General features: G+C 39.8%; 1 protein-coding gene and 1 long non-coding RNA gene across 3 annotated transcripts; one reads left to right on the top strand and one right to left on the bottom strand.

The window, feature by feature from the left end:
• The first annotated feature begins 9,720 nt into the window (after nt 1–9,720).
• Nucleotides 9,721–11,974, top strand: LOC145011631 (proteasome subunit beta type-5-B). Its single transcript, XM_078970371.1, has 8 exons — nt 9,721–9,809; nt 10,414–10,539; nt 10,645–10,774; nt 10,923–11,029; nt 11,135–11,269; nt 11,350–11,453; nt 11,553–11,653; nt 11,757–11,974. Exons 2-8 carry the CDS (start codon nt 10,423–10,425, stop codon nt 11,882–11,884), a joined length of 822 nt encoding a protein of 273 aa, XP_078826497.1. The 5' UTR covers nt 9,721–9,809; nt 10,414–10,422; the 3' UTR covers nt 11,885–11,974.
• An 885-nt stretch (nt 11,975–12,859) lies between these two features.
• LOC145007989 (uncharacterized) lies at nt 12,860–15,096 on the bottom strand. Of its 2 annotated transcripts, XR_013663218.1 has the most exons (4): nt 14,978–15,096; nt 14,700–14,870; nt 13,387–14,587; nt 12,860–13,252 (listed from the first exon to the last, which is right to left on the bottom strand). It is a non-coding gene; the product is annotated as an uncharacterized LOC145007989 (long non-coding RNA). The 2 variants fall into 2 exon arrangements; XR_013663217.1 differs by having other exon boundaries at nt 12,860–14,587.
• Nucleotides 15,097–27,786: the final 12,690 nt, after the last annotated feature.

Raw genomic sequence — 27,786 nt, 5'->3', positions numbered from 1 at the left:
TCAAAGATCATATGATATTATCATCTTGCGATCACTCGTTATAAAAGTAGTGATACCAGCAAGCGCGGGTTTATTCCAATGCTCAAATCATATTCATAAGCACTCATGAACTTTGTATCAAACCTTTGTTATGTCCAAAACCTTTTAGACAATCTACAAACAAATTCATGACACTCTTCATTCACATCTACTTCCAAAATATGAACGACTGTGGACTGTTCAAACAATCTTATTATTCAGGAAGTCAAAACATGCAAAATTGAAACAATAGATAAATAACCAACACAAGATAGTAGCTTTACTCATAAATAACACAACTTTATTTATTCATCAAATGTCAAGTACAAATTATCTATTACATGTTTCTTATATATCCAATCCAAACTTATATCGTCCTTCAGCCCAATGCTCCTAGTGTGCTGCAAGTGTTTGACCCTACTCAATCCCTTCGTAAGGGGATCTGCTGGGTTTTCTTCTGACGATACCCACTTCACAACGAGGAGTCCCTCTTCTACCCGATGTCTGATAAAGTGGTATTTTCTATCGATATGTCGAGATCTGCCATGATCTCTCGGTTCCTTGGTTAAGGCAACCACTCCTCCATTATCACATAAAATTTCCATTAGCTCCTTTATGGATGGCACAACTCCAAGGTCTCCAATGAAGTTCTTCAACCATATAGCCTCCTTTGATGCTTCACTCGCCGTAATGTACTCCGATTCGCACGTCGAATCAGCTATGGTTTCCTGCTTGGAACTTTTCTAAGTTACTATTCCTCCATTAAGGGTAAAGACCCTACCCAACTATGATCGGTAATTATCCCGATCCGTTTGAAAACTAGCATCACTGTACCCTCGTACCCATAAGTCATCACTCCCACCGAGGACTAGAAACCATTCCTTGGTCCTTCGTAGGTACTTAAGAATATTCTTAACTACAATCCAATGAGCTCTACTAGGGTTCCCTTGATATCTGCTGACCATGCTCAAAGTGAAGGCCACATCAGGGCGAGTAAAAGTCATAGCGTACATGATAGAACTGACTGCGGAAGCTTAAGGTACTCGGCTCATATTAGTTATCTCTGCCTTTGTACTTGGGTTCTGAGTCTTACTCAGCTTAGTATTGCTTTGGATTGGCAACTCCCCTTTCTTTGAATTTTCCATACTAAAACGCTTTAGTACCTTATCCAAGTATGTATCCTGACTGAGTCCTATTAGTCTCTTTTCCCTGTTTCTCACTATCCTTATTCCCAAAATATAAGCAGCCTCTCCGAGGTCCTTCATAGCGAAACACTTCCCAAACCAGAATTTGACCTCCTGCAAGGTTGGGACGTCATTTCCTATGAGTAGTATGTCATCAACATACAATACGAGGAAGCTCACTATACTCCCACTGGATTTGACATATACACAAGATTCATCTTCGCTTCGCAAAAAGCCAAACTCTTTGACTTTCTCGTCAAAACAAAGATTCCATCTGTGAGACGCTTGTTTCAATCCATAAATGGATTTCTCAAGCTTGCACACTCTATTTGGATACTTCGCATCGACAAAATCCTATGGATGATTCATGTAAACATCCTCAGCCAACTTTCCATTAAGAAAAACGGTTTTCACGTCCATCTGCCATACTTCATAATCATGAAACGCAGCTATTGCGAGCATTACCCTAATAGACTTTATCTTCGCAACTGGTGAGAAGGTCTCATCATAGTCAACTCCAAGAGTTTTAGTAAAGCCCTTCGCGACCACTCGCACTTTATAAGTGTGCACATTCCCATCTATGGTCGTCTTCTTCTTGAAGATCCACTTGCACCCGACTGTCTTACGACCCGACACATTTTCAACCAACTTCCAAACTTGGTTATCGTACATGGACTGAATCTCGCTGTCCATCGCCTCTTTCCATTTAGTAGACTCCGAGCCTGCCATGACTTCCTTGTAGTTGTTAGGTTCGTCCAAATTTATTAGTGTTTCATCACTGATAAACATATCCCCTTCAGTAGGAATATGAAAACCATAAAAATAGGGTTGAACACTAACCCTACTGGAACGTCTAAGAGGTAAGGACTCATCAATTGGTTCAACCGGAGTTTCCTCATCGAGTTGAGTGCCAGTGTAAGAGGTTCCTTCATTGCTTTTCTCTTGAATCTATTCAAGATCAATTTGCCTCCCACTATCCTCTTGACTTATCAGTTCCTTTTCTCGGAAAACTCATCTTCTAGCAATGAAGACAACATTGTCACTCGGTCTATAGAAGAGATAGCCAAAAGACTTCTGTGGGCAGCTGATGAAATAACACTTCTCACTATGAGGCCCGAGATTATCATGAGTCTCTCATCTTACGAAAGCCTCGCAACCCCAAACCTTGATATGTGCCAACGAGGGAGCTTTCCCTGTCTACATCTCGTGAGGTGTCTTGGTAACCTTCTTGGTGGGAACTAAGTTAAGGATATGGGCAGCGGTCTCTAAGGCATACCCCCAGAAAGATATTGGTAACGAAGCCCGACTCATCATGGAACGAACCATGTCCAACAAGGTTCGATTACGTCTCTCAGCCACACCATTTAATTATGGCGTTCTCGGAGGCGTCAATTGCGAAACAATTCCGCATTCCCTTAGATAGTCGTGAAACTCAAGACTCAGGTACTCTCCTCCTCGGTCTGACCGAAGCATCTTGATTTTCCTGCCCAGCTGATTCTCCACTTCATTCTTAAACTCTTTGAACTTTTCAAAGGTTTCTGACTTAGATTAAGTAGATATATCCATATCTGCTATAATCATCCGTAAAAGTCACGTAGAAGCGGCAAGCATCCCTTGTGGTGGATCTAAAGGGCCCACACACATCGGTGTGTATGAGATCCAATAGACCCTCACCCCTTTCACAAGTTCCAGTAAAGGGTGACTTGTTATCTTCCTAAGTAAACAAGATTCACACATGTCATCGTCCCTAAGGTCGAATGACTCCAACACTCCATCTTTTTGGAGTTGGGCTATGCGTTTCTTCTTGACATGGCCAAGGCGACAATGCCACAAGCATGCTTTGTCTAGACTATTAGACAAATCAATATTCAACACATCATTTCCTAAATTATCAACAACCAACACAGATTGATAAATCCCATTACAAATGCATTGAAATAAAAGACACCATTCAAATAAACATTAATAGAACCATTATTATTATCAAATGAGTATCTAAAACCTTGTCTAAACAATCTATGAAATGAAATGATGTTCCTTGCCATATCTGGCGAATAGAAAAAAGTATGTAAATCTAACCCTAATCCATTACTCAACACTCAAGAATAAACTCTGACTCTGGTCACAGGCGACAATCTTCTGTTTCCCATAATCAAGTTTATCTTGCCATGTTCCACCTCCCTACTTCTTCTTAGGCCCTGCAAATCAGAAAAAATGTGGAAACCACATCCTGTATCAAGAACCCATGAAGTAGCAAATGATGAATTGTTAGATTTAATAGAATACATACTTGAAAAGGTAGGCTTTATCTTCCCATCCTTTATGTCTTGTAGATACTTAGGGCAACTTCTTTTCCAGTGGCCCTTCTCGTGGCAGCAGTAGCACTCTGCTTCTTTGGGGTCGGAAGAGGGTTTGACTGAACCAGATTTGGTTCCACTAGAAGGGGAACCATCATGGGGCTTACCCTTTTGGTGGCTCTTACTTAGGGCCTTCCTCTTTTTACCCTTTCCTTGACCAATTTCCAACACGGGAGAAGCCACAGTACAGGATGATGCAATAGATTTTTCCTTGAGGTTGCTCTCAACAGTCCCTAGGAGTCCTTGGAGTTTGTTCAAGGTGACCTCTTCCTTATTCATATGGTAGGTCATCCTAAATTAGTTGGAGCACAAGGGAAAGGAGTGGAGAAGGATGTTGATAGCCAAATCTTCCCCAAAGTTAACACTTAACTTGAAAAGACAATAAACAAACCTCTGCATCTTCTGCAAATGCGAGGTTAGGGACTCTCCACTCCCCATCTTAATGGTGATCATGTTGGTGATGATCTCATAGTGTTCTTGCATTGCGCTTTGGTGGTACCTCTCCAGAAAATCTTGATGCATTTCATACAGAGACATGTCCTCATAGGACTTTTGGAGTTCAAGATTCATAGTGGCCAGCATAATGCAATGAACTTTCGTTGCATCACGCTCGTGGGCCTCAAAGACGGCCAATTCTTCGGGAATAACGACTTCTAGATTGATCTTTTCAATCTTCTCGTCGAGGACATATTCTTTGTCCCCGTAACGAGCAATCATGCGAATGTATCTCATCTATTCGTTGAAATTCGATCCATCAAATGTCACCTTTTGACATAGGCTCATTAGCGAGAATGAGCCAGGAGCAGCGTTGTTTGCGTTTGCATTAGACATCTGAAAATAGAAAGGAATAAAGTTTGATTAGAATTGAATCCCCAATTAAACACCCAAATGAGAAATTAGGGCTAGGATCCAACAACAGTATTTACAACTTAGAAAGGGATGACGTACTCTATAATTAAATAATTTAAAGGTAAGTGAATGACGATTCACTAATTTTCAACACGAAAAACGAAAAAGAGATGAAGTTTTAAACGTATTTGAAAACTCCTAGATCTTTGAGATTCATTGAACTTTTCAATGGCATGTTTAAATCTTGATATTTACTTCAAATTTGCGACTGGGATGCCGAGGATCGCAAACAAGTTGTGAATAACCATGCGAATCAACATGGTGCACTCAATGTCTCTATCACCTAATCAATGTGCCGATTAGCCACGCACGCTCAATTGATCTATGACAAACATCAAGCCACCCTTTGCCACCAATGTCAATCCCAAATTAGTGTTCCGGTTAACCACGCATGCTCCACTAATGTTTGACAAGGGTACAAAGTGTAATTCCATGGAATAGCATCATTTTCACATTTTACCCTAAAGTAACTAAGATTTCGAATTTGTAAAAACATGTTAGTTACTTTGTAATATTCATTATACTTATAATGAGGAATTAAGTGCCATATCCTATCCATTTGGCTAACGACCCTCCACTAATCAAGCAAGTGGTGGGTGTGAGTGTACACCCATTAAACGCCATTTTATAGGCAACAACCTTATACCCACTGTGACATCCCCAAAATCTCGGCCTGGAAAAAGACCGATTTTCATTTATGCTTTTAAAATAATTTCAGAGTAAATCCTTTTGATTTGAAAGAGTTGCGGAATTTGTTCCCAAAAACAAAACATGATAAAACAATGTTTACCAAAGCATTTCATAAAAGAAATGTATTTTCATTAATAATCAAAAATCGGGGTGTCATGTTCCGATACAGACCAATAAGCATAAACGATAACATTACAAGTCATTTAACAAATATATACATATACAGACTTGCAAACAAAACAACTTGATGGTTCATCCATCTTATGCCCTTGCGGCACTTCCTGTAATACAAATAAAACTGAGTGGGTCAGGCTTGGGAGCCTGGTGAGCATATAGGGTTTTCAACCCACAATAAATAATTAAATTTATTATTATCAACCAACAATAACCCAATTACCCATTCCCGTTATTCTCACTTTATGTCCCTAAAATAACTAACACAAGGGACCTAGTCTAAGAATATTTCATCGGGGTGACAACACATGCTTCGGGGGTTCCTCAGCAATATAAGTCAAATAAGGCAACCATGAGGGGGATGGAATACAACGAATGAACACCCAAGTTCATTAACACCTACAGGTTATGAGCCTGCTAGCGTTCCACTGGACTGTCTAGAAAAGCTCGTGGTCGTCATCTAAATTCCGCTAGATGACTGGATCAAAACAACATCGAGGCCTTTCATCTATTTATTACACACCAACTATCTACCCATGCTCTACCCAACATATTAGTAGATAAAAATATATATTTTTATACATAGTTTAAAACCTGCATAGCATTCTCATTCAATACATATTCCAAAACAACAGATGAGACACATACACATAACACGTATTTCATAGAGAACAAATCATATCTATGAGATAGATGAAAGTGAATATACCTTCACGCATATAACAACAAAATATACAAATAACACGTATTTTATATTAAATACTTGATAATTATGCGTTAGAAGAAAGTAACAACACATTCACACATATAAATAACAATATACTTAATACACTCAAATCATACTTGTATTATTATCGTGTTTATGAAAGGTAGTATACACTCACTTGATCAGAAGATGATCGGACAGCACTACGGCTCGTAGGAGTAGTATTTCTCAGCAGATCTGGAAGATCTCTAAAAAAATCGAACTTCTCACGGGCAGAGCTTCGGCTTGGGAACCGCACTTCTCGGGATCTTCGGGATCTCGGGACTTGCTTCGGGACTCAGGAATGATAACGGGGCTTCAGGGGTAAATATCGCTTTAACGTAAATTTCACTTTTTACCGCTTTGATACTAACAACGAGATCTTCGATTCTCGTTTAGATCACTAAGACTAAATATCGCTCTAACGTAAATTTCACTTTTTACGTCATTCAACGTTGCCGGTTCTGTCGCGAAACTTCGACAGGTCATAACTTCCTCGTTATAACTCGGATTTCGGCATTCTTTATATCTTCGGAAACCTTGTTTCAACTACTACAACATTATCTAAAGATATCAAGTTTATTTTACTCTTAAATGTTGACGCTTATTTTTATTCTTAATTAATCAAACCACATAATTAAGCAATTAAGCACAAAACACATAATACTCAAATAATACACTTCTATTATTTCAAAACGGGTTACAAAGGTTAACCTAGACTATTACATTGCTAAAAATGGCAAGCCCAGAAACACAGACGTTACACCCACCTTATAGATCGGCTTCGTGAATGAGGCCTACTAGCGATAAGACTAGCTTATTCATATATATATATATATATATATATATATATATATATATATATATATATATATATATATATATATATATATATATATATATATCTTATAACAAATAAAGTATAAGGTTGATTTTAAACTTGTAAAAATCTAAGGGTTGAAATTTAAAACTTTTCAATTATTAAACTTTTAATCAAAGAATTTAAATTTCAAAACATGAGGACAAGTTTTGAACTTTTCAAAATCCAAGGGATCAAATAACAAATTATATAAATCAAACAATTAATTTAGTGATTATCTATATTTGACCTAATCCAATTTCTTGCAATAAAAGTTACCAAATTAATACAAATAATAAATTTTAATCATATAAGGAATTTATTATCTAATAAATTGGTAATTATCTTGTGTTTTGGCAAGGATAATCTTCCAATAACAATAAAATTCGAATCTCATCAGTTAAATACATATAAGGCAATTATCCTTCATCAAAACAACAAGAAAATCCGAAAATTCCTCTGTCTGATGCTCTGACTCGCTGAGTCACTCACTGGACTCGCCAAGTTGGGTTGACTCGCCGAGTCAGTTCGAACAGAAGGCATGAAAATGTTTTTCAACAGACATTCAATCAAAGCATCACATACAATTGAAACCAATCAAGGCTTTGATACCATTGTTGGGTTTTAGGCATAAGAACAATCCTATGTGCTCATACAAACCCTAATGCTTGGATCTAGGTTTCTCTATTATACATGCAATGAATCCAAGACTTGAAAACCCTAATCTAGAATACATAATTTCGAAATTAGCTAATAACATCATATCTAGATGCTTACCTCTTCAAATAGTGGCTTGAATCTTCTTCTCTTGAGCTTAGAGTCACAATTGTAACTCCTCTAATGGATCACAAACACCACAAGCAAGAAGGCAACTTTTAGAGAGGAGGGAAGATGCTAATTTTCGGCCTTAGGGTTTCTCTTGGAAGCAAGTGTGAAAATTGAAGCCTTGGGGTCTTATTTATAGTGCAAGCTGCTAGGGTTTCAATCTAAACCCAAATGGATAACTTAGCCACCAAGCAACCCAAGGAGCCTTCTGGAATAAGGCCCTTGGATGAAAATATGATGATCTTTCATCATAATTTCGTTCCCCCTTAGTACATTAGGTTTCCCAGCCCAAAACTCAACTATCACACATTTGACAGTTTATGCCCCTTTATTTAATTAATCTCTTTTAGTCACCAAATTAATTCCTAATTAATATATGACCAATACTAGTTAAATAAATATGATTTCTCCTTTAATATATTATTCTTATAATATATTAATAAACCATAATATCCTCTCTATATCCTCAAATTACCTTGTCAAGTTGCTTCAGTGAAGGCAACCCAAAAAGACCATGCACAACCGGGTCAAGTACATACCAAATATAGTTACAGACTCAAACACTAATCCAACAAGATCTTCATCATGGTGACACACACACACACACACACACACATATATATATATATATATATATATATATATATATATATATATGTATACACACACACACACCCATAAGCAACAAAATGTTTAAAATCAACATCATATTTGAGTATTTTTAAACCCGTTATGTAATTCTTTTCCAGGAACAACATAATATACACATGAGCACATCATTATTGTTCCCTTCTTCATAAGATCAAAAAACTATGTGTATTCCATGCTGGTGAAATTAATATTCTCAAGGGTTAATGTCTCCCCACCTTCATAATAACTAAATGGCCCAAACACGAACAAACCTTTGTAGTTTATCTCAAAGGAAACAATGTTGTTGATGAAGAAGATGTCATTATGTTAAAAGAATAAAAAAAAACCTTTTTAATAACAACTATATGTATATATATATAAAAACTATATCTATGTATAATTGAAGTAAATATATATATGTATGCTTCAACCAAACCCTATGAACGTAAGGATGGTTGGTAATCCAACACAATCCATCAAAACACGACAAAATTACACAAATTGATCACAATTAAAGACTATATATACCTTAGGTTCACTTTATACAAGGTAATCAAGCATAATTTTACTCCTGTAGCACATCTTTGCAATTTTTCATTTTGATTTGTAAATTGTTTCTTGAAGGTACCGATTTGAAAACTTGCAGATTATTTGAAGTAGTTGGATTAGGATAACGATGAGTTTGATTGTGGTTATATGAGTACGGTTATCATTATGAACCTTATCATGTTCCCGCTTCTGTTGATCATAGAGTCGATCTTTCCTTTGAATATTGATGTGTTATTTGTGAGTCCATGTTAGATCATTTGATGTCTGAGTCGTATCCTTTGATGGTCGAGTTCTTATTTGTTAGTCCACATTAGATGCTAGTTGATATCCACATAAGTAAAAGTTTTTAAAAGAATAAATTGATAATTGGTTACCGGTAAAATGTTGTTAGGGAAATTGTCAGAAAAATCATAATATTTTTAGAAAAATTTCATTTTAATCATAACTTTTTTTTGAACAGAAAAGTCTTGATTATTTCATTTTAGACGATAATATGTCATTTCCTGTTAAAAGAAAAAAAATAATTTTTTTGTTAATTTGAACCAAAATAAAATAATCAGGACTTTTCTGTTCAAAAATAATTTTTAGAATTAAAATGAATTTTTTTCGAACGTTGTTATAATGTTTCTTAGGCCTTAAATATGGGCCGAACTAAAATTTAGTACTGGAGCAGCGAAAATGACGAACTCATCTTAATGGGCTGGACTTATTGGATCCACATGAACCGGGTCAGAACTCCGAACCCATCGAGAGTCGGATTTTAAGTTATAGTGTTGTTCAAGAAATCACTCCTTCAAATACTCTGATTTGAGTTTTCTCTCTGCTGAATCAACGTATTAACAATCTGGTCTTTTCTTTCCGATTTAAAGGTATGATCTCGACTTAGTTCTTCGACTCTATTTACTCTTCAATTTAGCCAGACAGATTGCTGTATGCATTTTCTTTGATCTCGCTCAGAATCAGGTCTTCATAATCTAGGGTTTGTTACGAGTTGTACATTTTGTTGTTAAAAAAAACCACTCCTTCAAAACTGATATCATCGATTTAGCAACGCAATTGGTCGGGCTTGAGTGACGGATTCGTTAACCCATTAGAAAAATCGAAGGAATCTGGAGCAGCGGGAGAAGATGTTGAGGAAGATGTACGCAGATCAGTCCATCTTCTACACAATAGGAAACGTATTTTCCTTAGGTTTGTTTAGATGTTGTGCAGCGAAAAAAGATAAAGGGGAGGGGGTTTAGTTATACTGCAAATCATGTAGCTTCCAGAAGTCTAAAAGAAAACGACCTTAGATATATGTACCCCAGAAGTCTTTCATCCATTAGCCTATTAAATCAAAGAGAAACAACACCTTAGTCTCTACAGATTTCATTTATCAATTCAGCACTTTATCCATACAGTTGAGGAGAGCATGAAATTTGTGTATAGAGATTGTGAACTAGAAACCTTACTGATGAATTTTGATGTGTTTAGGTGGAAATCATGAAGCTCGACTTTAGTGGACTAGAATCAAGTGCACCACTCTATGGAGGAAGTGACGACTTGCTTTCTGATGGGTTTTCAGATGCCCCTTCATTTGACCTTCCAGTTACATCAGACGTGAGTTTCTTCACAATTCTTGCCTTTTTCTTTTTTAACCTTTCTGCTAGATATTAAGTGAATGTATTTATTGCTAAAAACACAACATCAAATCCTTTGTTTCAGTTTGATGGATTTCAGAAGAATTCTATCCAAATGGTAAAACCAGCAAAGGGAACAACCACTTTGGCTTTTATTTTCAAGGAGGGTGTGATGGTTGCTGCAGATTCCCGAGCTAGCATGGGAGGCTATATATGTATGCACTTCTTCTTCTTCTTCGAGATATCATGCTGTTTTTATTCATTTAAAATTTTATCTTTACTTGATCAATGATTAATTATGACTCGTGATTTGAAAGAGCATTTACTAGTCTAATATGCTCTTTTAATTTTGTTTTTTTTCAGCATCTCAATCTGTGAAAAAAATCATTGAAATTAATCCGTATATGCTGGGTACAATGGCTGGAGGAGCTGCAGATTGTCAGTTTTGGCACAGAAATTTAGGCATTAAGGCATATCCTACTTTCATTTCTTTATATCAAAATCACCTTTTTTATTTATCCATTTGAATTATTCTAAGCAATATTAATTTATTTATTTATTTATTTAAACTTCAGTGTCGTCTGCATGAATTGGCAAACAAGAGAAGGATTTCAGTGACAGGCGCTTCAAAGATGCTCGCCAACATTCTCTATTCTTACCGTGGCATGGGTTTGTCTGTTGGGACAATGATTGCAGGATGGGATGAAAAGGTCTCTCTCTCTCTATATATATATATTAAAAACGAGGGGCAAAATAGTCATTTTACATGTACGTTACTTTATTTTTGTAGGGCCCTGGTCTGTATTATGTCGACAGCGAAGGCGGACGCCTCAAGGGAACAAAATTCTCCGTTGGGTCTGGTTCACCGTATGCTTACGGTGTACTTGATAGCGGGTGAGTACCCCCCCCCCCCCCCCCCCCCCCTGAAAGAAAAAATATAAAAATTAATTAATAAATTCCATTACCTAATTGTATTCCTTTTGTGAAATTTAGGTATCGATATGATATGTCAATTGAGGAAGCTGCTGAGCTGGCGAGAAGATCCATTTATCATGCTACGTTCCGTGATGGAGCTAGTGGTGGTGTTGCCAGCGGTACTCTCTCTCTCTCTAGATTTTTTCTTCTTATTTCATTTGGGTTTTATATTTTTATATATTTATATGGATGATTTGAAAAAATTGGTGTTATTGTTGGTAGTGTATCATGTGGGGCCGACTGGATGGACAAAGCTATCGGGTGATGATGTTGGGGAGCTTCACTACTCTTACTATCCGGTTGAACCTGCAATTGTTGAACAGGAAATGACTGAAGCTGTAGCTGCTTGAGTTGGTATTTTGTTATTAAAAAAATGTTAAAGTTGAATGTATTTTCTTATGATTTCACAAGTTTAAGATGACATTTAAGTGTTTTTTTTATTTCTTGTTTACTAGATTTGAGACTTTTTTCTTGTTTCTTTATCTCAAATATTTGGTCTCTGTTTTTGCTATAAAATTATAAACTTTTAGCATAGGGTGTGGATGCCGAATGCGAAATGGCAAAATTCATATGCGAAAAAATAAATTTTCGATCATTTTGCATCGGTTGTCGGCTAAATGATACTTTTCATATGTGAAATGGTCATTAAACATTTCAATTAAGCTTTAATTGAGGCAGTAAAATACTTTGAGATGTCTAGGTTTTAGTTATTAAACTAAAATGAAATAAAATTTGTACACATGTTAATATGAATATAACTTTTCTTAGGTTGGGGAGCTATTATTGTTTATATAAATGTTTTACGTTTGAACTTTTTAACGAGTTGCGCAAAATTAACGAAACAATTAACTCAATAAAAATTATAAACATAGAACCCAATAAAATAGAAGTCATCCAAAATGAAAAGACATAATTGTGCTGAAGTTGTTAGGGACATACCGAAAGGCTTTGGCGATGTGCTGGCATTTCTCTAATACCGGATGCGATTTAAACGCCGATTTACTTTGAAAGATGATATAATTTTTTTACTCTAATTTGTCAAATGACAATCTGCCCTATAGTAAGACCTGTCGATTTACTAGAAAAAATATTTACCAAGTAATAGTAATCTGAGAAATATTTACCAAATAATAATAAAATTATATAAAAAAAGGTTTGTGTTAGCGAAATTAAATTGTTTTCTATCTTTTATTTTTAAAAATATTTCTACTTAAACTATGATAAATGTCATATTTTTTACTATCTTATTAAGAGTATATTACAAATAAAATCAAATTGAATGATGGAAAGATGACACTATCATAATTTTTTAATGGATATGAATATTTGTAAACGGATGCATATTAATTTCTCTTTTATTAAAGAAATCAATAAATAAATGATGCCCCAACATTTTTGCGTCAACCTTTTATTTCATTTATTTATTTATTTATTTCTCATCTCCATCGTCTTCACCGTTTTCTCTGCCGGAAAAGTTTTTCTCCTCTATTAAATCTTAACTTTTGCCTGATAAAATCTGTGCCTTACTAGCCTGGATACTACACGTTTTCAGTGCAAGCATCAACACTATTTCATCTTAGCTTTCGGGAATGGTGTCAATAACACAATCAGATCCGCCGCAACTGATATCCAAATTAGCATAAGTAGCACAAGAATACTTCCATTTGCAATCTTAACATAGTCACTCAACTTCATCATATGATTAACGATCACATTCTCTGGTAATTTAATATTGTTCAATGTTAGAAATCCATCCGATGGACATAAAAGAGGTTTCCGCTGAAGAAGAGGAAGGAGGGGGGCGGCTAGCAGAGAGAAAAAGAAAAGTTTGATGGAGGATGTTTTCACTTACAAGTTACAAACTGTCACCAAAGTTCTCAGTTGACAAATGACCCTTATCTCCCTCCCATCCACTTCTTCATCATCGCATCTGTTTCTACAAACAGGTGACCATCAATTGCCATCTCCAACTTCGACTTCCTATTCCTATCCCCAATAGATACTCTTTCAATCTCATTTAAACCAACAGTGAAAAAGAGGGAGAAAAGGAGATTCTTCCATCTTGCTTGAAGAGATAACTAAAAAATCGCACAATTCGAAGCAGAAAACCTCCAAATCCTCCCACACATGCGCCCCTCGACCTCCGTCAATATCTAAACCACCATTGGTCGAAACCCTTTGATAAAACCAAAATCAAATCCAATTTTTTGTGTGTGGTCACCGTATATACTTAACAATGATAATTAACTGCCGGTTGTAGGAGTTGCGGTTGATGGAGATAAAAAGGGGATGTGACGGGTGTTGATCGGTGATGGTAGCGGTGGTGGATATAGAAAAAATGCAGAGAGGATGAAGTAGTGCATATAGCCACCAAGGAGACAGGTGACGAAGCTTAGGGCAATTTGGTAAATGCAATATGGGTTCGTTTTTAGTGTTTTTAATTGGTAATAACAAGAATCGTTCTCATACAAATATCAAAATAAGCGTCTAATCTTTATTTTTCAAAAATTAACTTGACTCGTCTCTTATTTGGTCTAATCTTTATTTTTCAAAAGTCTAATCTTTATTTTTCAAAAATTAACTTGACTCGTCTCTTATTTGGTTAAAATTGCACGCCTCATCCCTTATTAATTTATCCCTCAATCTGCACATTTTGCGAGATTTGAAAAAAACTATCTTGCTCTTGTTTATTTTCTTTTGGTTGTTTTCTTTTTCTATTAATTATAATATATGAAATATGAAGTGCCCTCATCCTTACACACCCTACCCCCATCTACCATGTTTCTCTATCTTCATCTCAAAATCTCACCTCACATGATCGAACCAATGGAGTTGTATAATCTCCCTGACGAGCACTCTCTCTGCGATCATCTCCAACCCATATTCGTCGGGAACAACCTCCGTTTTACACTCCCACCACCCCTCACCTTTACCCTTACCTCACCCACTCGACCTGCTCTCTTCCGCCTTCCTCTAATCCTACTCCTTCCATCATTTCCGACTACCCCAATTTGCATCTTCCACCTTCGGTTCCCAAATTTGAATCATGTAACCTAAATGGTTATAGAAATCAAGAATGAGAGTGAGATGGGACGAGAAGAAGAGAGGTGGCGGAGGAGGAAAGGAAGCAACATAACTGTTGCTGGTGGTGGTGGTTTTATTCACCTGTTTTGTTCACCCGATCTAGTTAGTTGTTCTCAATCGATCCACCGTCTAGGGTTTTAGACTGAGCTCCACCATTGCCATCATTCACAGATCGTCTCCTGTACACCCGCATCACCATCGTCATCTGTTCGCCGCCTAGGGTCGAAACCCTATATCTGAGGTGGTGCTCTTCTGCAAAAGAGATGAGTGAGAAGAATCCCGAGGATGCAAGTATGAGATCGGAAGATATGCAATAGAAGAGGAGAGTGAAATAAAGACTAAAGTTGGTCGGTGATCACCTCTGTTTGAAACCGAAGATTTATTGTAGTCGGTCGGTGTGGATGGTGAAGGTGGATAATGGATATGAGATGTACCGACGAAGAAAAAGAAAGGGAGGAGGGGAATGAGTTATCAAATGTGTTAGGCCTATTTCTTTTGTAAAAAGAAAATAATAATAATTTTTTATAATAAATAAATAAATAAATAACAAATACATAGAAAATAAATAAATAAGGGAAAATAAATAAATAAGGGTAAAGATGTTTTTTTTTTTTATGTACGGAGGGAAGGATCGTGTAAGTTTTAAATTAACAAGGGATAGTCCGAGTTAATTTTTAAAAATAAGGTCTAAATATGTGTTTTGGCACTTGCACGTAACTAAATTTGAATTTACGATTGATTGGTAAATAAAAATTCTAATTACGATTTGGTTAAAAACTCTAATAAATAAATAAATAACAAATACATAGAAAATAAATAAATAAGGGTAAAGATGGTTTTTTTTTATGTACGGAGGGAAGGATCGTGTAAGTTTTAAATTAACAAGGGATAGTCCGAGTTAATTTTTAAAAATAAGGTCTAAACATGTGTTTTGGCACTTGCACGAGGGACGATCCGTGTAATTTACTCAAAACATTATGTTTTTAAGTAACTAAATTTGAATTTACAATTGATTGGTAAATAAAAATTCTAATTATGATTTGGTTAAAAACTCTAATACTATGGGGAGTGGTAACACTCCTAACACCTTACCACATGAGCTTTCTGAATGTCACCTCGTTTTTCTCAATTTAACATCTAGTCTTAGCATTTTGTAACGTCCCAAAAACAGTAATAAAATTTTTCATTGAAACTTAATCAAATCATCCACCAAATGTTTCAAATTCCAAAACCAAACCATAATATTCAAAACATTAGAGTACAATTATTCAATTTGTAGAAATGATGAGGGAAGATGCTGTGCCATGACGCCGGGTGTAGCGCCCGTAGATCTGGGCTAGTTAATTTAGAGACAATAAGCATCAAAAATGAGTTATTGATGAAATATTATTTAGAAGGAGTAATCTTAACCAAGTGTTAGTATATGTTACAAGGGTTCTGTACATATAAAGAACGCTGAAATCCGAGTTATAACGAAGATGTTATGGTCCGTCGAAGTTTTACAGCAAAACCGGCACGACACCGGGAGACGTAATTAGTGAATTTACGATAGAGGACTTTTTGGCCTTAGTGATCTAAAAAAAAGTTGTAGTATACATTAAACCGAGAACATACAAAAAAAGAACGCCCAAATCTGACTTCGTATGAGGAAGTTATGAATTTTCTAAGATTTGGCTTAGCAGTGCATAGCCCGAAACTCGAATTTTGGATCGAGCGGTTTTTGGCCTACGCGACCTAAATGAGAATTGAAGATCTCATTAATAGGAACTTAACGGTAAAAAGACAGACGGAAACAAAGTCCGTATATAGAAGACGGAGGTCGTATGTGAAAGTTACGGATTTTAGAATTCAGAAGTGTGTTGTGCGAAAATGAGTGATGTGGCCTTTTTTTCTCCCAAAGTCTTGCCACCAGAAGGACATGTGGCACCAATTTTAGCCATATTTCACTCTATAAATAGAACCTCTCCACATTCATTTTTTTTTTTCACACCTTTCACATTCTTTCTTCTCTTTACTTTCTCTCTAGAACCTCTCTCTAGCCCCGAAACCCCCCGAAAAGCCTAGGGAACCTCCCTGGCACAAGACGGAAGCGTCAGAGTGCTCGACGACTCCGAGAAGAAGAGATTTTCGGCTTGGGAACGCTGCTCCAAGCAAAGCCCGGTTTTCTATAAAACCCGCTTTAAGTGAGCTACGCCTACGCTATTTTTAATATAGCTTTTATTTAATTATAGTAACGTTATTAGGAACTTATAATAAGTACTTGGGCTATTATTATGGGTTATATAAGTATTGTTTAACACTTATATAATAGTAATAATAGCTAGACTATTAATTAGTCTCGGTGAATAATAGATTAAACTCTAGTGGTAATAATACTAGGTTTCGTCGAAGAAAATTATTTTTAAGAAGTGAATCGTTGTCTGAGTTCGGAATCACCACCTTTTCAAGTGAGTGCATGGTCCCTTTCATCTTACACATAGATATGAAGTATTTATATAAACTACGTGCTATGTGTGCATATTATCTGTATACTTGCTATCTATGCTGCATGAACGATTTTATACAAGTTTTATATGATTTAAACTGTAAATGTATTTATATCTACATAATATGTTGGGTAAAACATGGGTAGATGAAATATGAGTTGGATGATGAGTTGAGAGGTGATATAGACCATGAGGTAAGGGTGAGAAGTGGACGATGTGAGAAGCCTTGTTCCCAAATGTTGGCCCCGTCATCTAGCAAAGTATGGATGACAACCACAGACTATTCTAGACAGTCCAGTGGAACACTAACAGGCTCGCAACCTGTAGGTGTTGTGAACGATGTGTTCACCGATGTACTCTAAAAACCCATTGACATGTATTGCGAGTGGACTCTTGAAAATGATACTGTCAATAAACGATATAACCCTAGCAGCTGTGCTCGAAGGACAATACTGGCAGCTGCGCCTCATATAGAATATCACAATTATGGCAGTTGTGCCTAAGTGATAGAACTAGCAGATGTGCTTGACAACTGTGTCATTGACAACGATGGACTTCGTACCTATTCCTTAGGATAATCCTTAGGAATGAATGAACAAGAAATAACTGATTCTTAGGGTAGATCCTTAAGATTAAAGAAGATAATGGGGATGGGTAATTGGGTTAACTGTTTGATGATTAAACATAATAATTATTTTATTGTGGGTTGAAAACCCTATGTACTCACCAGGTTTCCCAACCTGACCCACTCAGTTTATTTATAATACATGTGTTGATATGAAGTCACATTACACTGAGAGATTAAGGAGATATAAATCACTAGCGATAATGAATATAAGTTCTGTTTATGCTTATGTTTCAGTATTGACGATGACACCCCAAATGTTTTAAAATGAATAAAAATACTTTTCTACAGAAATGCTTTGATAACGTATTTATCATGTTTTACTGGGAACAAATTCCGCAACATTTTTATTATTAAAAGAGGTACTCTGATTTCTATAAAGCATAAACAAAATCGGTCTTTTCTGGCCGAGAAAATGGTGATGTCACACCGGGCCCTTCTCTTTCGAATCGAAAGAACCTGAAACCATAAACATAAACTGTAAGCAAGCTTAGTGAGTTCCCCAAAGTACCACATAGCAAACATACAAATATAGGCCCCGTACTGGGGTATATTTCAACCCAATAATATTAAACTTATAATGCCGAGGGCCAGATCTCGGTCTTACATACAAATGTTGTGGACCACCCCATGGTATTTCCTTGTAATGCTGAGGGCCAAATCCTGGTCTTACATACAAGGGCCATGGGCCACCCCCATGGTATTTCTTGTAAGTATCATATTATTGGGTTGAAATATACCCCAAGGCGGGGCCCATATTTGTATGTTTGGTATGTGGTACTTTGGGGAACTCAGTAAACTTTGTACTTATAGTTTATGTTTATGGTTTCAGATACTTTCGATGTAACATCCATAAAATTCATAAAAATTTTAAACTTTTTCAAACATCCAAAAACCACAATTTATTACAAATTGTTTTCAAAATAGTTTGTCATCAGAGTAATCTCAGAAATCATAACATAAAATACGAGGAGGTGTACGATCAAGCTTTGCCTTTCCACGATCATCAGAGGTACCTAAAAAATAATCCAAAACTATAAGCCCAAAACTTAGTAAGTTCCCCCAAAATACCTGCACCATACAAACCAGAACAATATCATAAACAAACAGTATGCATACAGAGCCTTTAGCCTGAATGGATCGCTTACAGAACCTTCAGTATGATTGGACCGCCTCGCCGGGCCTTCAACCTATCTGGACCATTCTCTAGGCCTTCGGTTGACTAGTATGCTCGGCTGGGCCTTCAGTCTATCCGGGCCACCCTGGGCCTGTTATCCTTCAGCACATAGCAGGACCGCCTCAACCTACCTGCCATTACATAACATCACATAAATATCAAATGCTAGCTAGCATATACGATAATCACACACGCCAAATCGATCATCAATCATAACATTATCCTATATACTAGGACATAGATCTAACATATCACTACATATAACATCATATAATAAACCAGGATACAATCCAAAGGGCCGACATTGGTGCCTTCGACCCTGTTAGTTTAGTGAGGAGAACTCACCGCTGAACCTGCGAAAGCTAACTCCAAAATCTCAGCTTCGGACTCAACATCCTATAACCACCATATGACCGTTCTATTAAAACCTCTAAATACCCAAAATGCCCTCCAAGTCAAACTTGGTCAACCATTGCCAAAGTCAAAGTCAACGGCCAAGGTCAATAGCCAAGATCAACAATCCATGTTGACCCAACTCGTCGAGTGCATCTATCGACTCGTCGGGTTCCTTCAGTTTTCCAGAAAACGAGAAAAACCTGAACCAACTAGCAAAGTTGTTAGAACAATTTGCTGAGTTTCTATAGTGCTCAAAGGAACAGGGAAAAGTCCGAGCCAACTTATCCAGTCCTTCGGGCAACTCTTCGAGTTTCTCCTAGTCTTAAAGCACTCACCCAATTCCTAAGCAGATATAGTGCCACAAACCATAGATCTGGTCCCTTAGAACTGAAATACGACGTAAAGTTGCTAACTTTACGTCCATGCATGACATCAAGAAGCTAAAACACTAAAATCAAGCTTATTAAGGGACTTAGAGCATGAAGGAGGTCGAAGACTTGATAAAGCTGGAGACTTTAAGTCCATGGAGGCCATGAGAAATCCACATTTGAAGTCATAACTACATAACATGCTGAAATCCCAAAATGGGTTAATAATGGCCATAAACTTTCAAATGATGAGATCTAGCAAAGGGATGGTCAAGGTATCGACTTTATACCTCAGAATGATTGCAACAACAAAGAAAATCTTGGATCTAAAGCCTTCCTATGAATCAATCCACTTCAAGCTTCAAGTTCCTTCCAAAAGAGCACCAAAAAATCACACTCCAAGCTCACACACACTCAAAATGAGAGATGAGGCGCAAATTCGGGTTTCTCTGGACTGAGGGGACGATAAGAGAGGTCATCCATGAGTTTTAAGTTCTTTATATTGGGTGCAAAACCCTAAAATTTAGGGTTGCATAAGCAACCGTCAACTCGTCGACTTTTTCTTAACAACTCGTCGAGTTGAGAGCTTCCAACTCGCCGGGTCTAAGGCCATCAACTCGACTAGTTCCAAAGAAGAATTTGTCTTTTAAGCAATAAATCTCATACCTGAGAGTCGTGATGTTACAACTCCCCCCCACTTGAACTAGGCTTCATCCTTGAAGCCTGCTGCGGTGAACAAATACGGATAATGCTCTCGCATCTCAGCCTCCAGCTCCCAGGTTCACTAAGATCCTTTCCGATGCTGCCACTGTACCTTTACTAAAGGTATCTCCTTGTTCCTCATATTCTTTACCTTCTTTTGTAGAACCGCCACTGGCCTCTCAACATAATTCAGGCGCTCATCAACCTGAATGTCATCCAATGAAACCACTGCATCCTCGTCCAACACACACTTCCGAAACTACGAAACATGAAAAGTGCTATGAATCTGACTGAGTTCTTTGCAAGATCCAATCTGTAAGAAACCCTACCAACCCTGGAAATAACCTAGAATGGTCCAATAAATCAGGGACCTAATCTTCCCTTCTTCCTGAAGCGGATCACACCCTTTCATGATGAGACCTTCAGTAACACCAAGTCACCGGCCTCAAACTCGAACTTAGATCGACGCCAGTCGGTGTAACTCTTCTGTCGACTCTAAGTAGTCTGCAACCGCTGCCTGATCTGTTGAATCATCTCGGTAGTCTGCAGAACCACCTCAATCCGACCCATCACCTTGTGACCAACCTCGGCTCAACAGACTAGGGTACGACATTTCTGCCCATACAATAGTTCAAAAAGCGGAGCACCAATATCGGAGTGGAAGTTGTTGTTATAGGAGAACTCTGCAAGAAGTAGGTAGGATTCCCAACTCCCACCAAAATTAATAACACATGCACACAACATATCCTCGAGAGTCTGAATGGTCCGCTCACTCGGGCCGTCGCTCTGTGGATGATACGTTGTACTGAAATGCAACCTCGTGCCTAGTTCCTCATGTAACTTCTGCCAAAAACAAGAGGTGAACCGAACATCACAGTCCGAAACAATAGAGAATGGAACCACATGGCGAGCAACGATCTCGCGAATATACACATCGGCCAACTTCTCGACCGACGAGCTCTCCCGAATTGCCAGAAAATGGGCACTTGTAACACTGTAAATTTCCAAAACAATTTTTCGCATTTATAAAAACACAATTCATTTGTAAATCATAAAAACATCATTGTTTAATATTCAATTTATAACATATAAAAATCCCAAGATCTCATATCATAAAAATCCCGTGTGTGTACTGATCAAGCCGGCGCCTTCTCGCGATCCTCACTAGTACCTGAAACACATAACACAAAACACTGTAAGCACAAAGCTTAGTGAGTTCCCCAAAATACCACATATAACACATATTAGCCACTCGAGGCTATAACTCTGTGGGTCCGTGCACCCAAAACTCTGTGAACCCTCAGGTTCCAACTCTGCAAGCATGCACAGCATAAATCACATAGAAGAATGCAGTGCAACAAACAATATATATAAAACACTGTATCACATAACTCTATTTACCTACTCAAGGTAAAGTATAGTGAGAAGACTCACCTCGCGTATCTCGGTAACTCGTAAATCCCTGAAATCACAAGTGCTCGATCTACCGAGCTATAATCCTCCTATAACACAATACATCTCTAATTAACACTTTCCTAACTAAGGTTGACTAACCCTATCAAGTCAATACCGGTCAACTCTGGTCAATGGTCAACGGTCAATCCCAACTTGCCGAGTCTGGCGTGGACTCGCCGAGTCTCTATGGGGACCCGATTCTTCTGAGTCCCTTCCGACTCACCGAGTCACTCACCCAAACTCAACCCTTGGTTCGAAATCCCTGAACAACCCACGCCAACTCGTTGAGTCTGCCAATGTACTCGGCGGGTGCATCCAATGCATAACCCCAAACGACCTTTTGAGGTCAGATCTGTTCCACTAACTCATAGATCCAGTCCTTCCAAGCTTATTTATCATGTAAAGTTCATGTCTTGGCGCTCATATCACACCTAATGACTCATAAATGGTGTTTTGACCTCAAGCACAAAGATCCCAAACCAAAACCTCCATGGACTCATAAAAAGCTTGGACAAAGGGACACTCTGGACCTCCAAGGGTCCAGATCCAGAACCTAACTTGCTTAAGGGACCAAAGGAGCACTAGATCTAGCCACAAAAGGGCTCAATAAGCCCTAAATCAACATGAACATCACCTCAACAGAAAATGGTTCGAAAATAGTACCTCAAATGTGATGTTCTGGACCTCAGATCTTCAGGAAGTTAACCCTCTTGCTTCTTCTTGGCTAAAGCTTCCTTTCCCTTGCTAGACAACACCTCCAAGGTTGATAATGGCTCCTTCTCTCACTCCAAACGCTCAAGTGCACTAGGGTTTCGCTCTGGGGGATGGTGAGCACAATTGACGGCCATAAGGCCCTTTAAATAGGCCCTAAACCCGAGAAATTAGGGTTTCATTAAACAACGCGGACTCGCCGGGTCCACTAATGAGACTCGTCAAGTCCGGTCATTAATCCGGATGAGAAATCGCGTCTCTACTCGGCGAGTTCACGCACCAACTCGCCGAGTTCTTCCACAAAACTCAAAATAAAATGAATAAATATAATACCTGAAATTCCGGATGTTACAATTCTCCCCCACTTGAATCTGAATTCGCCCTCATAGTCCCATCCCTAAAATAGCTCCGGATGCTGCACACGCATCTCACGCTCCGGTTCCCAAGTAAGCTCCGACCCTTTCCGATGCTGCCACTGGACCTGTACCAGAGGCACCTCCTTGTTCCTCAGAGCCTTGATCTTCCGATCCATAATCGCAACTGGTCTCTCCGCGTAGTTTAGGCTCGCATCTACCTGAATGTCCTCTAACGGCACTACCACAGACTCGTCGGCTATAGACTACCTTAACTAAGACACATGGAAGGTATTATGAATCCGCTCCAATTCCACAGGTAGCTCTAAGCAATACGCTACCTTGCCCACCCTTGCGATTACTCTGAACGGCCCGATATACTGGGGCCCTAGCTTGCCCCTCTTCCTGAATCGAAGCACTCCTTTCCAAGGAGATACCTTCAGGAGAACATAGTCACCGACCTGGAACTCAAGCTCGGATTGTCATCTATCCGCATAACTCTTCTGGCGGCTCTGAGCGGTCAACAATCTCTGTCTGACCCGCTGTATCTGCTCTGTCGTCTGCAGCACAATCTCTGTACTTCCCATCACATGCTGCCCTACTTCTCCCTATCAAATGGGGGTCCGACACCTTCTTCCATACAACAGCTCAAAGGGCGGCATACCAATGCTCGAATGATGGCTGTTGTTGTAGGAAAACTCCGCTAAGGGCAAATACGTGTCCCAGCTTCCGCCAAAGTCTAGCACACATGCTCGAAGCATGTCCTCGAGCGTCTGAATCGTCCGCTCACTCTGTCCATCAGTTTGCGGGTGGTATTCGGTACTAAAATGTAACCTCGTACCCAACTCTTCATGGAATTTCTTCCAAAATCTGGAAGTGAAACGCACATCTCGATCTGAGACAATCGAGATTGGCACCCCAGGTCGCGATACCACTTCTCTCACGTACAATTATTCCAACCTCTCAGTAGAAGAGCTCTCACTAATGGCAAGGAAGTGAGCGCTCTTCGTCAACCTGTCCACAATCACCCAAATTGCATCGACACCCCTAGCAGTCCTCGGCAACTTGGTGATAAAATCCATGGTGATCTGTTCCCACTTCCACTTGGGAACCTCCAATGGCTGCAACTTGCCATGCGGACGCTGGTGCTCAGCCTAAACCTTGCGACAGGTTAAGCACCTCTCAACGAACCATGCTACATCTTTCTTCATACAGGGCCACCAATACTCCTTTTTAAGATCTAGAAACATCTTAGTGGCTACGGGATGGATCGAGAATCTCGATTTATGTGCCTCCTCCATCAAGATGGTACGCGTTCCTCCAACAAACGGTACCCAAATCCGACCCTGGAATGTCATAAGCCCTCTGCTATCGATCACGAACTCCATCACCTGCCTGATAACTTGCTCTCTTTTGCGGTTCTCGGGTCTCACTGCCTCAGCCTGAGCCCCTCTGATGGTGTCCAATACCGGAGTCATCACTGTAAATCTCATATAAATATCCTGAATCAGGGCGCTCTCTGCTCTACTACTCAGGGCGTCGGCCACCACATTAGCCTTGTCCGGGTGGTATAGGATCTCGCAATCATAATCCTTCACCACGTCCAACCATCTCCTCTGATGCATGTTCAGATTCTGCTGATCCAGTAAATACTTCAAACTCTTGTGATCCGTGTATATCATACACCGAACCCCATACTGGTAATGGTACCAAATCTTGAAGGCGAACACCACAGCCCCCAACTCTAGATCGTGGATGGGATATCTTGCCTCATGGGGCTTCAGCTGCCTCGATGCATATGCGATCACATGCCCCCTCTGCATCAACACCGCGCCCAACCTAGATATCGATGTGTCACAATACACCACGAAGTCCTCCAACCCCTCTGGAAGAGTCAACACCGGGGCTTCGCATAATCTCTGGCGAAGAGTCTCAAATGAGGCCTGCTGCTCTAGGCCCCAGCTGAACACCACACCCTTCCAGGTCAATCTGGTGAGAGGAACAACAATCTTAGAGAAATCCCTAATGAACCTCCGATAATAGCCGGCCAACCCTAGAAAACTCCTGATCTCAGACGGAGATTTCGGCACCTCCCAACTCATTACCGCCTCGATCTTGGCCGGATCGACCAAAATCCCCTCTTGGTTAACAAGGTGACCAAGGAACTGCACCTCTCGTAACCAAAAATCGCACTTAGAGAATTTGGCGTAAAGCCTCTCCGATCTCAGCATGCTGAGGATCTCCCGCAAATGCTCCTCATGCTGCTCCCGGGACTTTGAATACACCAAAATGTCGTCAATGAACACAATCACTGAACGATCCAACATCGGTCTGCATACCCTGTTCATGAGATCCATGAATGCTGCAGGTACATTTGTGAGCCCGAATGGCATCACCACGAACTCGTAATGCCCATAACAAGTCCTGAACGCAGTCTTCTGAATATCCTCCTCGCGCACCCTCATCTGATGATATCCAGATCTCAGATCAATCTTGGAAAACCAAGATGCTCCCTGCAGCTGATCGAACAAATCGTTGATCCTTGGCAAAGGATAACGGTTCTTGACCGTTAACTTATTCAGCTCCCGATAATCTATGCACATTAGGTGCGAACCATCCTTTTTCTTCACGAACAGGATCAGTAACTCCTCAGGGAAAACATCCGGGAATTCACACACTATCGGGACCTCCTCAACCGCACTCAGTCTCCCTGCACCAACCCTCGTATCCAACACATACGCTATAAAACCACTACAGCCCTGCTGTAGACTTTGCCTCGCTCTAGCAGCTGAACAAAACGCTGAATCGGGACGGGTACCCTCACCATACACAGTAAGAACTCCCCCACTTAGGTCTCGTATAGTCACCAGTTGTCGCTTGCAGTCGATAACTGCTCCAAATTGGTCAACCAATCCATGCCTATGATGACACAGATGTCCCCCATCGCAATCGGGACCAAATCAATAGGTAACTCTACACCGAAAATCTCGAGTACACATCCTCGAATCACCTCCGTGGCATATACTGCTCTCTCGTCGGCGATGGAAACTCTCAGAGGTCGACTCATTGCCTCTCGACTAATGCTGATGTGCCGACTGAAAGCCAACGATACAAAAGATCGACTCGCACCCGAGTCAAATAACACCAAAGCAGGTACAGAATTCACAAGGAAAGTACCTACGCATATCATAATATAAGCATATAATTTTAAACATTAAATAATTACATGAAAGAGTACGTACCAGCCACGACATCGGGCGCTGCATGGACCTCCTCTGTGGTCAACTGGAAGGCTCTTCGTCGTGCCTGCGGTACTTCGACCTTCACTGGTCGGCTCTCAGTAGCTCTGATAGCAGTAGGGGCAGATCCCTGTGGTGCTCCCTGGGTAGTCCCTCGCAACAACGGACACTCTGCCTTTCGGTGTCCGGTCTGGTTGCAGTGAAAGCATACTACAAACCCCTTTGGGAAGTCCTTGGCCATATGCCTTTCCTTGCCACACTTATAGCAAGATCCCGCTCTACAAACCCGATCATGACCCTTGCCGCACTTCCCACAAGTGCGGCCCTTCTGGCTCCCTGCTCTGGGATCAGCGGGCTTGGCCCGCTTGGCTGTTGGCTGAGACTGTGCCAGTCGCCGATCCCTCCCCTGAGACTCTGCCTCCTCCCTTGCCTGAGTCTCTAGCTCGATCTCCCTCTTCCGTGCATTTGCCTGAAGCTCGGTAAATTTCTGGTACGAGGAGTTCGCCACGAACTCCTGAATATCCCTCCGCAAAATACTCAAATAACGGCTCATACGTGCCTGCTCAGATGACACGTGCTTAGGGCAGAACATCGCCCTCTCATGAAACATCCTGGTGATGACCGTAACAGACTTTGTACCCTGCTTGAGGGTCAAAAACTCCTGTGCCAATCGATCCCGTTCCACCGGAGGAACGTACTCATCACGAAACATGGTGGTGAACCTCTCCCAGGTCACCGCAGCAAGCTCTGTAGGAGAATAGTATGTTGTCGTGAACTTCCACCAGTCCTTCACCCCCAGGCAAAGCTGGTTTAGCGCAAATCGAACCCTCAAGTGCTCCGGGCACGAGCATGTGTAGAAACATCCCTCAATGTCAGACACCCATCTCATCGCTACAATCGGATCCTGCGTCCCATCAAACTCTGGTGGCTTTGTGTTGCTGAACTCTCGGAACAGTAACGCATCACCACCCTACGGCCTCGCAGCAACAACAGTTGCGGTGGCCGCTGCAACATCAGCCTCAGAAAGAGCAGCATAACGCTCATCAAAAGTCTCAATCAACGTGGTCTTAATAGACCCGAACATCTCTGGTATCTCTGCCCTGATGGCCGCAGCCACCTCCTCATGGATGATCCGGCGGATCTCCTCATCACTAGCCCCACTACTCTCTGGCATAAGACGTGTCCTCACCATGATCTACCTCTGAAATACAACATACGATATATTAGAAATTCACTCGAGTATACTCGCACTCGATAACTCATCCCTCCTTGATCCCTGGCATCCCAAAGATTCTTACTTGGACTGTACGCCGCCCCAGTGTTTTCAGTAGTAGGGGCCCAATACTACTGTCTGCACCGTATCAGTATACACCCCAAGTCCTCCTCTTCGGATCCCAAATCCCAAGTACTCTACTATGTATAATCCACTCTCTATAGACCTCTCATAGCTCCTCACTGCTACCTACTCACTCTTAAGCATCTCATAGCAGCTCACTTTCCCCTAGGCTAAGGCATCACAAATCAGGCCACCCTAGTCCTAATAGGAATACCTAGCCCATTCTAGCAAGAGAATACATCATATCAATCTCATCAACATATAACATAAGGGTATTTTGGGAAATCACCGTTCGGGCGCTGACTGATCGTACACACGTC

The sequence above is a fragment of the Lactuca saligna genome, chromosome 8, assembly GCF_052625555.1.
Source record: "Lactuca saligna cultivar CGN05327 chromosome 8, ASM5262555v1, whole genome shotgun sequence".
Lineage (NCBI taxonomy): Eukaryota > Viridiplantae > Streptophyta > Magnoliopsida > Asterales > Asteraceae > Lactuca > Lactuca saligna.
This window is presented reverse-complemented; position numbering and strand designations above follow the sequence as displayed.

Excerpts from the sequence above, each read along its gene's own strand:
- LOC145011631 (XM_078970371.1), top strand. The coding sequence starts at position 10,423 with ATGAAGCTCGACTTTAGTGGACTAGAATCAAGTGCACCACTCTATGGA. Across the intron at positions 10,540-10,644 it reads ACCTTCCAGTTACATCAGAC|TTTGATGGATTTCAGAAGAA; the intron begins GTGAGTTTCTTC and ends CCTTTGTTTCAG. Across the intron at positions 11,654-11,756 it reads TAGTGGTGGTGTTGCCAGCG|TGTATCATGTGGGGCCGACT; the intron begins GTACTCTCTCTC and ends TATTGTTGGTAG.